This window comes from Euprymna scolopes, chromosome 10, assembly GCF_053919585.1.
Source record: "Euprymna scolopes isolate OS-2025 chromosome 10, ASM5391958v1, whole genome shotgun sequence".
Lineage (NCBI taxonomy): Eukaryota > Metazoa > Mollusca > Cephalopoda > Sepiida > Sepiolidae > Euprymna > Euprymna scolopes.
Window position 1 is genome coordinate 133,726,666 of NC_136491.1, and position 13,792 is coordinate 133,740,457.

Here is a 13,792-nt window from a genome sequence, read left to right on the forward strand (position 1 = left end):
ATGTGGCTAAAATTTTGTAGCGACCTTTGTTATAATAAGGTGCATCGAATTAAGTATTATGGTATAAGTTCCATGCGCGATAAAGAATTTGGCATAAGATGCTCATTTTTAATTTACGGGCTATAACTTTTGCCAGTTTTTAATGAACAAAAACGTCTCTATATGCATACACGTTTGTCTTTATTATAAAAGTGGATTGTATATCCTTTTACCCATTTAATAGAAAACTACAGGTTTTTATAAACTAGTCTTGCAATAAAAAGTTATGTAATTCGCATATTTGATTTTATTTCAGGTTTAACGAAGATTCTTACGCTTTCTGCGGGGGCAATCATTGGCGGAATATTTACCACAAAATTTAAATTATCGGCACGTGGAAGTCTTGCCTTGATATCCGGAACATTTTTCCTCCTCGCTCTGATTACTTGTGTGTATTTAATCACCGGTTGCGAGTTACCGCTAATTGTTGGACCAGCCTCAGTACCCTTCAGGTAGTGTATGCAGTAAGATAACATTATTATAGAATTTGACTTTAATATTGCTGATGTTGTTTTTTCTGACAAGGGAGTCACCACTTATCAAGGTCCGAAGGCCACTGGAGGATAAGTGTTAATGAGTGTACGGTGGTCATCAGGATAACAGCGTAGTAATCGTTAATGGTGAAAATAGGGTATGATTTGATTATTTTTCAAATCAATTTCCACACAAAAGAATTACATAGAAATAATAAATTACATAACTAATTGAATAAGATTAACTAAATTATACATATATATAATTTAGTTAATCTTATTCAATTAGTTATATAATTAATTATTTCTATTTAAATTATTTTTATATATTTATATGTAAAGGATTCATTCCTAAACTAATTGATTGATGGTAGTGAATTCTATAACGAAGTCGCTAGATGTAAGTATATATATTTAGTTTAATTAAAGTTCATGAAAATAAAGGGTAGAAGGACTTCATTTAAATTTCACATACCTTTCTCATCATCCATTTGAATATTATATATATATATATATATATATATATGTGTGTGTGTGTGTGTGTGTGATGTTATAATCATTAGATTTAGCTATATCAAATTGCTGAACATTGTTTTACTTTCAATTATATTTGTAACTAAAACACAGTGACCATAGCTACGTCGCTAGGACTTTTACTGAGCCGTACTTTAATATGAATCCCGACGCACCATACACTAATAGTTTTTCTCTCATTACGGTACAATCCCTGCTGGATTCTATGTATATCCAATATATATACTTTACCTCCAAGACGACTGCCTATGTCTGATTTGCATGTTAAATTAAATTAAAAAACAAAATAAATTTTTTTCTTTATTTTTTATTTAAATTTCTTTATTTGACACTCAAAATTCTAATAATTAATTCTACTGTATTCTGTAAGTTTAACCCTATCCTGAAAACTAACAATCTGCCCTACTCCCCAAGCTGCCAGTAACATGCATACATTACACACGACTTGGATGGGGGTCCTCAACTTTCAGCCCTCAACCTTCGCATGCTGACCGATTGGAAGTTATGATCACTAAACATCCATTCATTTCTACCCCTAAGGCATGCACTAGTTTGTTCTTAACCAGGTAGATACTTACTAACCACGGGCTGTACTTAGATTTACAACTATCTATATTACATAGCAATAACTGTCTCTTTCTTAGCCTTACAATGTTAACTACAAAAACTGAACCGATACTCTGTAACGCAAAATACAATTTCTTGATTTATAAACGAAAACTGACGATATCCTTATTAGAAATGGAAACCTACTTAACACCCAAAACCCCCATATATTCGCATCTACTGGAAATCTCCCCATATATCTATTTACTGTATTATACATAATGTAGACGCCATAGCGTATAATTTACTTCCACCTGTACCGTATTGCACTTATCAAAAAATGACGTTACTTGTATATATTGAATACACATAACCCTTCTGCCATCTAAAATATCCAGAGCATATATATACAACAATTTTTAGTTAATTCGTAATATCAAACCATTCTGTAACGCATTATCCTATTCCTAAGCCAACACAAAAATAAAAGGAAGAAAATGTTATTTTACTTTTTATTTATTTATTTTCTCAATTATAAATTTAAAGGGAAAAACATTAAGACATATTAACTCCTTCCAACAGACCTGTTTGCAAATATAGCTGCTTCCACTGCATGAACTCTTACTCAACCCCTCCTCCAGTAACAAACAATGAAATAGCGATGTCCCGTAATCACTTTGAGGAGTATAATCTCTCAGTAGATATATAACCTTTATAAACTAACCCAGAAATAACACTAACCACCCTCGCGGGGTCGCAGAAATACCTGGATTAGGACCCAGGCGTAGAGCAAACCCTCTCGGTACTGATGGGCCCATAGATCTTCCCAGATCATCCGACTAGGAGAAGGAAAACTCTGAAGGTAAACCTAAGGGGAGGAAGGCCTCTTCAGTCTTGGATGACAATCTTCCTAGAGCTGGTGACTCAAACAAATTACCGGTCTTCAAACCTAAACTGCTTAAGGAGTAGATAGGCACTGTCTATCGCCCAGCTTCCATACTCCTTCTTTGTCTTGTCTATTAGCCAGGCGGAGAGATCGAACCACTAGGAGTCGACAGAAACACTCGATAGTCGTTCTTGTTTCCTGACTAGGGCAATGAACGCCATTTTTGCCCACTCCCGACACATCCCAACCCATAAACTTGGCACTTGGTAGTGCTTGAATACTGTAATGCCAGTGCAAGCAGATTTGGTTGACCATCATCTCATGGGTTGAGGGTACTGGCTGCTGTTCCCAATTGGTAGAACAGGAGTCCTAACCATTTGGTAGCGCTTAGAGTGGCTGCTCCATCAACAGTTGTATAATATCGGGATGTTTGTAGTCCCATGTCGCGCATGGAAAGAGGCTCTGCACTCGTTCCCGGTGGGCTATCATGAGGCCACAACCCTAGTAGATGGAGGGACAGCTAATGATCTGCCTGTGTTGCATGTCTGGGGTTGTTGCTCAGCACCCTTTACCTAAACTGAAACTCTTAAAAATAAAATGACAGTACATTAAAAAATTACGCTAAAACCAGGCTAAAACTCAAACAAAAACAACCTGCCTTCTCCCTTGAGGCTCGTATTTACGAATATCCGTGGGCTTCGAACTAATTTAAATGATGTTGAAGCATTTCTCCTAACAAACACCCCGGATATCTTAGCACTAAGTGAGACTAAACTACACTCATCCATCCCCTCTAACTACTCTAACATGTCCGGATACTGCCCACTCTGCCGTAAGGACTCTGACAGACATATGCATGGGCTTGGAGTCTACATTTGAAACACCCTCCTCTTGACTGGAGAAACTAAACTAGAATCGGACGATCAAGCCTTTATGTGCGTTAGACTTAATATGCAACAACATTAGCTACTTTTATTTTCTCTACCACTCTCCATCGACTCATGACTGTACCCTAATAAACAAAGTCTCTGACAGCATAGATACAGCACTTCCCCTCGACACTAGCACACAAGTGCATGTATTTGGTGACTTCAATGTCCACCACAGCAACTGGCTTGGATTTTCTACTCACACAGACGCAGCTGGTACCACAACACGTAACTTCTTCATATCTCACTCCTTATCACAGATGTTTACATTTCCAACCCGTTTCACAGACCAGCAAGAACAACATGCATCGCTTCTAGATCTGTTTCTGACCACAATTCCCGATGACTGTGTAACGAATGCCCAAAGACCTTTTGGAAACGCCGATCATGCAGTGGTAGTGGTTGAAATCGCCATAAACTCTAGAGTCAAAACTGAAGAGCCATTGCTCAAAACAACGAGATATTATATAAAGGCTGATTGGGAAGCCATCAGGGATCTCATCTGGGATGCTCCATGGCAAAATATCTTTTCACTTTCTGCTGAACATTGCGCAAATGAGACCACCGAATGGTTCAAAACGGCAATGGAAGCACATGTTCCCACACACAAATTCTATAGCAACCCCTATTCTCCCCAATGGTTTACTTCGACTTGTGCAGCTGCCATAGCACAAAGGCAGCATGCTTACCACAAATTTAACCGGCATAAGTGTAACGTGCATCCAGGAGATAAGCGCCCGCGTGTTTGCGTGTTGTGTGGGTACGTGGGAGAGACGGATGAGGGGAAAAAGACTTACCTCGAGACCAGCTCAGCGTTACCGACCAAAAATAGGAAAGAAAGACCAAGATGGCGGCCGCCGTCTTTTGTAAAGTATGATGTCTCGCAAAGTCACACGAATTCTCGGAATATGCAAATTTAGCCGGCCTAGAACGACGATAAAAGCGGGTGAGGGGAAAGACGTGCGGCAGTGACGATTGAGTTGGTTGGGGAATCGTGTGGCTGTTGCTTCTTGTGCCGTGTGAGGATATTTTACCGTTGTTGGAATCCGTGCAGAACCGGTGTAAAAAGATTATTGAATTGCTGCAACATTTATAACATCTTTTCCTGAACTTACCGTGTTAAAGAGAGAGTCGGGCGCCATCTTGAATTTTTCCTTACACATTTCTGTTACAAGCTATCTCGGCCATTTGGCCTCTAGGACTATGACCGAGTCGAAATTTGACTTAAAGCTCATATCCGAGTTTGACGGGTCCACATCCATCGTCGACTGGGTTGAAAGGGTCGAGCTGACATGCGACCTTTGTGAGGTGAAAAGGGTACACACTGTGATTCCCCTGAGATTGGCTGGGGGTGCCTTGAGTGTATATCAGCAACTCAGTGCTGCCGAAAAGGGAGATGTCACCGCAATTAAAGCTGCGCTGTACAAGGCATTTGCCATGGATCCTTGTACGGCCTATGAAAAATTTGCTTCCCGAAAACTTCTACCAGAGGAAAGCGTGGACGTTTTCTTCGCTGAGTTAAAGAAACTCGCAGTTCTGTTCGGTGGAGGGGTGTCGGAGCGGACGCTCGCGTACGCGTTTGTGGCGGGTCTTCCCACTCGGGTGAAGCAGCTACTGAGAGCCTCAACCAGCGTTTCAACAACGACCATGGAACACTTGATGGAACGTGCTCGAGCCATCATCAAAGATGAGGAGGACCTGGGGGAACCAGTTGTGATGGCGACACAGACAGGCCAGATTGGCGCTCGGGAGATTCCGAATCAGAACCCTGCAAGCAATGGGAAATGTTTTCGCTGCGGCCGACACGGACATTTTGCAAGGAATTGCACCAACAGGGGGCGTGTGTGCTGTTTTAAGTGTGGCGATTTGGGGCATCTAGCCCAAAACTGTGCGGGAAACATATCAGGGGAGAGGACGTCAGCGCCGCCCTGCTCCCAGAGCAAAATTTGAACAAGGCGCAACCAGTGATGACCGTCTACGTAAACAGGATACCCTGCTCAGCACTTCTCGACTCAGGCTGTTCGCATACTATAGTGAGCGCCAGGCTGTGTCCAAGTTGGACTAAGAGGAAGATCAAAGTCACCACGATAGGAGGCGAGACCCAGACATGCTGTGGAGCTGGAACTGTCAAGATCTACATGGACATCGGTGCAGCCACTAAGATCAATGTGCTCGTGACCCAAGGAAATCTCCTGGGGTTTGACCTGTTGCTCGGATACGATGCCATCAAGGCGCTGGGGGGAGTCACAATTCATCGGGATGGAAAGGTGCGATTCTTGGAGGCCCCAGTGTGTGCAGCGCTCCATATCGATCGGCCGGATTTTACAGTGGACTACGACTCGCGCAAGAGGGCCTGGATTGCATCTTGGAAGTGGACCGAGGGAATGGCACCGACTAAACTCAAGAATGGGGTTGCAGAGTACCCTATACCCAGTGAGGCCCGAGCAGAATATGAAAGGGAACTAAAGGCGTGGATCCAAGATGGCTGGTCAATCCCTTACCCTGAGGACAAGCTTGGGCCTCCCAAGGGTCTAATACCCTTGATGGCAGTAGTCCAGCGTAACAAGTCGAAAGTACGGCCCGTGCTGGACTATAGGGAGCTTAACAAGCATATTGAAGCCTACACTGCCGATGCTGACGTATGCGCCAGTAAGTTGAGGGAATGGCGTCAGAAAGGCACTAATGTCTCGATATTGGATTTGCGAAAAGCCTAATTACAGGTGCGAGTTGATGAGACGTTGTGGCCGTTCCAGACAGTTTGGTTCCAGGGGCAGAGGTACTGCCTTACACGCCTTGGCTTTGGCCTAAATGTGGCACCACAGATCATGAAGACTATTGTCAACACAGTATTTTCCCAAGAAAAGCCCATGAGGGACTCAACGTCAGCTTACATTGATGACGTATACGTCAATGAAGATGTACAGTCTGCGTCGTGTGTCAAAGAAAAGTTGGCTCAGTTTGGTCTGGAATGCAAGAATCCCGAACGTTTAAGGGAAGGAGCACGTGTATTGGGATTGGATGTTTATGAAGAAGATGGCACCCTACAATGGAGGCGTGGCAGTGAAATTCCAAGCATCCCCAACCTCGTTACAAGGCGGACCGTTTTTTCTTGGTGTAGAAAACTTGTTGGTCACTTACCGGTCTGTGGCTGGCTCCGCGCAGCTGTTGGTGTGATTAAACGCAGAGCAAATTTAACAACCATGGGTTGGGATGACATATCCGATGATGTCCTACTAACTCTGATGATTAAAGAGACACTGGAGAGAGTGAACAAGAAGGACCCTGCCTGTGGGCGGTGGTGTGTTAACGGAGACGACGTAGGTGTGTGGGTTGATGCCAGTTCTTTGGCGTTGGGAGTATCGTTGGAGCAAGGGGAAACGTGTTCGAGAATGCGTGTTGGCTGCTGCCCGTAACAGATTCTCAGCATATCAACCTGGCAGAGCTGGACGCTGTTGTAAAGGGGGTAAATCTGGCCCTGCAGTGGCAGTCTAAGAAGTTGACCTTGTACACAGATTCTCTCTGTGTCTACCACTGGGTGTCTGACACACTTTCAGGACGGACACGAATCCGTACCAAGGCAGCAAGCGAAATGTTAATACGGAGAAGGCTAGACACACTAAAACACCTGGTATCTGAGTATGGGCTATCACTGAGCGTCACTCTGGTGCCATCACATTGTAATCGTGCTGACCAACTGACCCGTGTACCTCACAAATGGTATGAAGCCGCGAAGATGGGAATGGAGATTACTGCTCGATCTTGTGCAGTTGCAATCGACCCATGTCAAATGCAAAAAATTCATGCACAGAGCGGACATCCGGGTATCAAGAGGACCCTTTATTTTGTGAGGCGCGCATACCCAGCAGTGACCAAGATGGATGTCAGACAGATCGTCAGAAATTGTGAGGCTTGCCAGTCTATTGATCCTGCACCAGAGCGATGGCAGAAGGGTCGCTTGGAAGTTGAGAGTGTGTGGCAGCGGCTGGCCATGAATATTACCCATTACAGTGGCAAGCCCTTTCTAACTCTCATTGATTGCGGGCCTACAAGATTTGCGGTGTGGCGGCAGATGACCAGACAGGATTCAGCAAACGTTGTTCGCCACCTATCATCCATTTTTTTTGAGTGAGGTGCGTCGGAAGAGCTCCTGACTGACAATGATGCAGCGTTTTGTAGCCAGCAAGTTCGGCAGTTGTTAGATGAGTGGGGCGTCCGACTACGGTTGCGATGTGCGCATGTGCCGTCAGGAAATGGCATTGCTGAAAGAAGTCATCGCAGCATCAAGAGAATTGCTGCCAGGAAGCGATGTACTATTGTGGAAGCCACATATTGGTACAACATTACGCCAAAGGACGGGACGTCCCCTTCAACCGCACCTGCAAATGCTATTTACACGTACCGAGTCGGAGTGAAGGGAATCAACACTACGCAGCCAACCGACAAGGGAACATATAACAGATATGTAGTGGGAGATCCAGTGTGGGTGCGGCCCCCAGGAAATCGGTGCACCGACAAGTTTAAGCGAGGACAAATATCTGGAGTGATTAGCCAGCAGTCTGTTTTGGTCGATGGAACCCCACGACATGTGCGAGATCTTCGCCCAGCTACCGAGGTGTGTCACACAACTACAGAAGAAAGCAGTGAAGCGTCTAGCGATGAGCTGCCGATGCACGGATTCAGTGAGCCCCCTCCAGAGACTGATAGCGATACTTCATCTGATGAGGCGGAACCAGATCCAGAGCCCGAATCTGAAACAGTGAATGTACCTCTTCGCAGAAGCACACGCACTAAAAGGCCACCCCCCAGTGCTCTCTATGTGATCATCAGATCAGGGGGGAGTGTAACGTGCATCCAGGAGATAAGCGCCCGCGTGTTTGCGTGTTGTGTGGGTACGTGGGAGAGACGGATGAGGGGAAAAAGACTTACCTCGAGACCAGCTCAGCGTTACCGACCAAAAATAGAAAAGAAAGACCAAGATGGCGGCCGCCGTCTTTTGTAAAGTATGATGTCTCGCAAAGTCACACGAATTCTCGGAATATGCAAATTTAGCCGGCCTAGAACGACGATAAAAGCGGGTGAGGGGAAAGACGTGCGGCAGTGACGATTGAGTTGGTTGGGGAATCGTGTGGCTGTTGCTTCTTGTGCCGTGTGAGGATATTTTACCGTTGTTGGAATCCGTGCAGAACCGGTGTAAAAAGATTATTGAATTGCTGCAACATTTATAACATCTTTTCCTGAACTTACCGTGTTAAAGAGAGAGTCGGGCGCCATCTTGAATTTTTCCTTACACATTTCTGTTACAATAAGTCCAGTTCAAACAGACAGAAGTACATAGAAGCCAGAAATAACTGTAAGAAAGAAATAGCGACAGCTAAGAGAGAATTTACTGAAAGCACAAAAAACGCATTGAAGCACAGAAATTAGAAACCCAAGACTTCTGGAAAATCTACAACAGTGTAGATAATAATGGGCAATCAACAATTCCCCCACTATCCAACAACCATGAGGTTGTTTGCTCAGCAACTGAGAAGGTTAACATGCTTGCCAGACGGTTTGCCTCCAACCCCACATTGGACTCTGCTAACCACCCCCCTCCCTGACTTTCCTTTGCAGACAGACGCCACACTAGATGATCTGAAAATCACCTTTGCTCAGGTGAATGCTATCATAAGAAAGCTTGACACTGCAAAAGCATATGGACCTGATCCCATCCCGGCTGTGCTATTAAAAAGGTGCGCTGCCGAAGTCGCTCCAGTTCTCTCCAAACTTTACAACAAATGTCTTAATGAATCTTGCTTTCCTGCCTGCTGGAAAACTTCTTCTGTAGTGCCAGTTTTCTAGATTTCTGTGAAAAAACTGACCCAGTAAATTATCGCCCCATTCGTCTCCTCCCACTTTTCGCCAAAATATTTGAGAACATAATTAACCAAGCTCTAGTCCATCACCTTACAGATGCTAAACTTCTGACTGACCAACAATATGGATTTAGGCAAGCCCGTTCCACAGCAGACATCCTAACAGTAATCTCAGAACGTATATACCAGTCACTGGACAAAGCGGGTGAGGGCAGAGCGGTAGCTCTATATATATCTAAGGCTTTTGACAGCGTATGGCATGAGGGTCTTCTCAAGAAAATCAGATCATACGGCATCACTGGAAGAATACATGGTTGTCCTTGGCGGTCGTACTTCTAAACAATGTGATATAAATGGGGGAATGCCTCAGGTGTCTATCCTTGGACCTCTGTTATTCCTAATATTCATAAATGACCTCCCTGACAAAATTGTCTGTGAGATGGGTATGTATGCTGACGACACCATGCTCTATAACAGACAGGACAGGAAAACAAATGAACACATATCAAAGGAAATGGCATAAACACTAGAGGAAGACCTTCGATCTGTAGTGGAATGGGGACAAAAATGGATGGTCACCTTGAATGCTGCCAAGACTAAACTTGATTTGCATTTTGAGGGCTGCTGCCAAATGTTGTTTTGTTATACCTTGTTGAACATTGTGTCGCTTTCAGACATCATAGAAGGCTCTTATCGCTCTTGTGATTTGCACACAATTGGCCAACTAGTAGATGGTCTGCAACAAAACAAAAACGGTTTTCATCAAACAGAAATTAAATCATGTCGTCTTTCTATCGTTCAAACCTGTATATATATAGGTATCACACACACACACACACACACACACACACACACACACACACACACACACACACACATATATATGTATATATGTGTGTGTGTGTGTGTGTGTGTGTGTGTGTGTGTGTGTGTGTGTGTGTGTGGTACCTATATATAGAAGAGTTAGAATTAAAAGTCAGAGAAATCGAGGGTTAATAATTGGAATTCTCTTCCAATTTTCGAATTTTTTAATCATGTCAAGCATTGTATTTCCTTTTGGTGGATTGATTGGTACAATTTCCTCTGATGAGTGTAGGGCAAAATAGATTCACTGATTGATATAATGATTAAGTGAATGATTTTATGCTATGAAACAAATACTGTCAAGAATTGTAAGTATCAACTGAAATAAAGGAATACATAGTAAGATGGTCAACATCATGAATTTTGGAATATAGACTTTTGTCATTTATACATTATATGCTCTATAATTATATTGAGCTTCTTAAATAAGGATTAGTTTATATAAAAATGAAACATAAGTGAATAAATAACAGTTTCACTGAAATATATATAGTTTAACAGTATCTGTTTCGTAACGCAAAATCAATCACTTAATTATTATATTAATCAGTGAATCTATTATGCCTTTAACTTACCAGAAGAAATAGCAACAATTAATCCGTCAAAAGGAATATATATATATATATATATATATATATATATATATATATATATATATATATATATATATTTATTTATTTATTTATTTATTTATTTATATATACCGTTAATGTATATTGAACAACCTTACCAGATTTTTTCTGGGCAAGTTATACCAATTTCTATGCAAACAGGTTTAAACTAATAAATCCTATGCTTATGTAAACTATTATATATGTACACGTAAGCCCCCTCCCCCGTCGCATTTTAATTTTTTGTAATGATAAAAACTAGATGCTGATGTTATTAATATAATAAGCTTTGTTACAGTAAAAAAGTTTCATCCTTGTTTTATTAAAAAGTTTCGTTCTTTGTATTTTTTAAGGTTAAAGTCTCATTTTTTGAAAACCTTATCATAACCTTTACTTTTTAATTTAAAAAAAAAACGTTGCCGGAACTTCTTTTTTAAATGTTTTCATCGAGTGAATATATCGTTGGTTTTCTCTTAATATTCGCATAAAAACTACATTTTGTATTATTAATGTTATCAACTTTGTTACATAAAAAGAAATCGTTGCAGCTTTTTTTTTTTTAATGTTTTGATTTAATAAAAAATATCTTTGCATCGAGCGTCCTAAATTTTGAGATTAAAAAAATGAACGAATCTCTTTGTAAACGTGAGTTGTCTCCCTCTGCACAGTGACACATTGTAAAACAGTGCCAACCTAAGACTTATTAGCTTTAACCTCATAATTATTGGTAATAAATACAGCATAACTCCTATAATTTGAACATCCGCTTCGTTCAAATTAGAGGATGCTATTCAAGTTTTGTGATAAAAAATGTGCTTCAGTTAACTTTACTTTTCTAAGAATTAAGAAATAGTAAATGAAATTCATTGCTATATGATACTTCAAGTATGTATTAAGTTGAGTTTACGATATATTTCAAGTAAGAATTGTTAAATATTATTACTAGGAACAAAAACATTGAAAATAAATTAAATCTACTCTTACTTGTTAGGTATTTATTACCTAAGTTGTCATCTATAGAAATCATACATTTATGTAAAATACAGTTTTTATTTATTTATTCAATGAATGAGTCTCATTTCAGTTTCTATTTTCACCGATTGAGCTCTCGGGCGCTGCCATTGTATTCCGTAAGCGATCACAAAAATCTGCAATTTCTTGGTTATGTAGCTTCTTTATGATTATATCTCTTCGGATTGACATTGCTTGCAAACCATAGTTGTCACTAAAGTAACGACTTTTTTCTAGAAATTTTATAACCGTCTCCATAGATTTTTCTGCATCATCCTATGATATTGCTTCATCAGAGTGTTCTTGGTTATTTACATTAGGGTCAAGAGAATTGAGCTGTCGCTATTTGCATCACCATTACTGCCTTCAGGATATTGATCAGTAGTTTCCTCATCTTCTTGCACCTATATTTCAACATCATTTGCATTTAGTGATTTAAGAACAGCGTGGTTGGTCGGTAACCGTTTGGTTTCAAGATTTTTTTCTAGACAAGATGTATTCTCTGATTCTTTCAGTTCAGAAGCCTTTGGCGCTGGGCATAATTTACGCCATGCTTTTGTTAATGTGCTTTCTAGAATTTGATTCCATGCACTTGCGAGAGAAAATATGGCATCTTTGATAGTAAACTGGCGCTGAAAATCGCTGATACTCACGGTACTATTTATCATATTCATCATGAAATCATTTCTGTAGAAACATTTTAAGTTCCAAATAATCCCTTGATCCATAGGTTAGATGAGAGAAGTCACATTAGGTGGTAAGTAGCACACAAAAATATTCCCGCATGATGACACTAGTTCGGACTCAGGAGGATGTGCTCTACAATTGTCCAACAGAAGCAACCACTTTGAATCAGGTTTACCTAATTCAAGAAAACGTCTCTGGACAACTGGCACAAATTCTTGCAAAAACCATTTTTTAAACAACTGTTGATTCATCCATCCATTTCGTGAAGAATAATAGGATACTGGCAAAGGCGAAACTCCTTTCAATGCTCGGGGACACTTTGATTTGCCGATGACAAGAAGCTTAAGTTTATGAGTTCCAGAAGCATTAGCGCATAGCATCACTGTTAGTCTTTCTTTATTTAATTTTAATTCTTTTTATTTTCTGCTCCTCGGATCTGGCTAATATTTTTGCAGGTAAGAACTTCCAATTTACGCCACTTTCATCAGCATTGTAAACATCCTCTGGTGTAAAACCATAATTGGCAATTATCGTTTTGAATTTGTCACAATAATTTGATGCTGCGTGTGTATCAGCAGACCATTGTTCGCCTGACATTGTTAATTGTCTTATACCATGTCTACTCTTAAAGCTGCTAAGCCAGCCTTCACTGAATTTCATATTTTCTGCGATATTCAACTCTTCCTTAAGAGATTTTGATTAAGCAATTAACATGGACCCAGATATTGCTACACCTTCATTCCGTTTTGCTACAAACCCCTCATGCAATATTCGATCGAATTCAACTTGCTTGTGTCTGTGAAGAGTCTTTCTTTTGACATATCTTTTATTTGGAGAGAAAGGAGCAGCCTTCAATATTTCCTCCTTTTTCTTTTTGATGTAAAACAGTGTACTTCTTTCAATCTTATAATCTCTCAATATAATGCTATATTCAATATGCAGAAGCAAATTGAGGAATAAAATTCTGCAAGTTTCTTCAGGCCACTTAAGAAAGGGTATAGTCCCAGAGCCCAGATGACTAAGACCTTCTTATCAAAAGATGGAAACGCTACCTTGACCGAACCAAAACAGTTAATTAAAAGATGGTAAGAGTACTTTGGTACCTTATTGAATGTAGAATCCAATGCAAATGAGGAGATCTTAAGCCACATAATAGTCTTCCCACAGCAGATGGACCTGAATGACACAAAACTCTTGGGGAAGTAAGGGAAGCAATTAACAAAACTAAAATGAACAAATCTCCACAAATTGATGGTATACCAGCTGAAGTATACAAGTTCGGAAGAGAGCAACTCATAAAAAAAGCTTCACCAACAACAATAGCAACAAAGAATGCTGCCACAAGAATTCAATGATG

The 13,792-nt window shown here is 40.8% G+C and overlaps 1 protein-coding gene across 1 annotated transcript in view; it reads left to right on the forward strand.

Moving 5' to 3' along the window:
- The window catches only part of LOC145286548 (solute carrier organic anion transporter family member 2A1-like), a 102,668-nt gene that overhangs the window by 65,465 nt on the left and 23,411 nt on the right, over positions 1-13,792 (forward strand). The window contains exon 7 of the mRNA XM_080135438.1: positions 296-491. Within this exon, the coding sequence (XP_079991564.1) occupies positions 296-491 (196 nt within the window). The remainder of the gene's footprint in view (positions 1-295; positions 492-13,792) is intronic.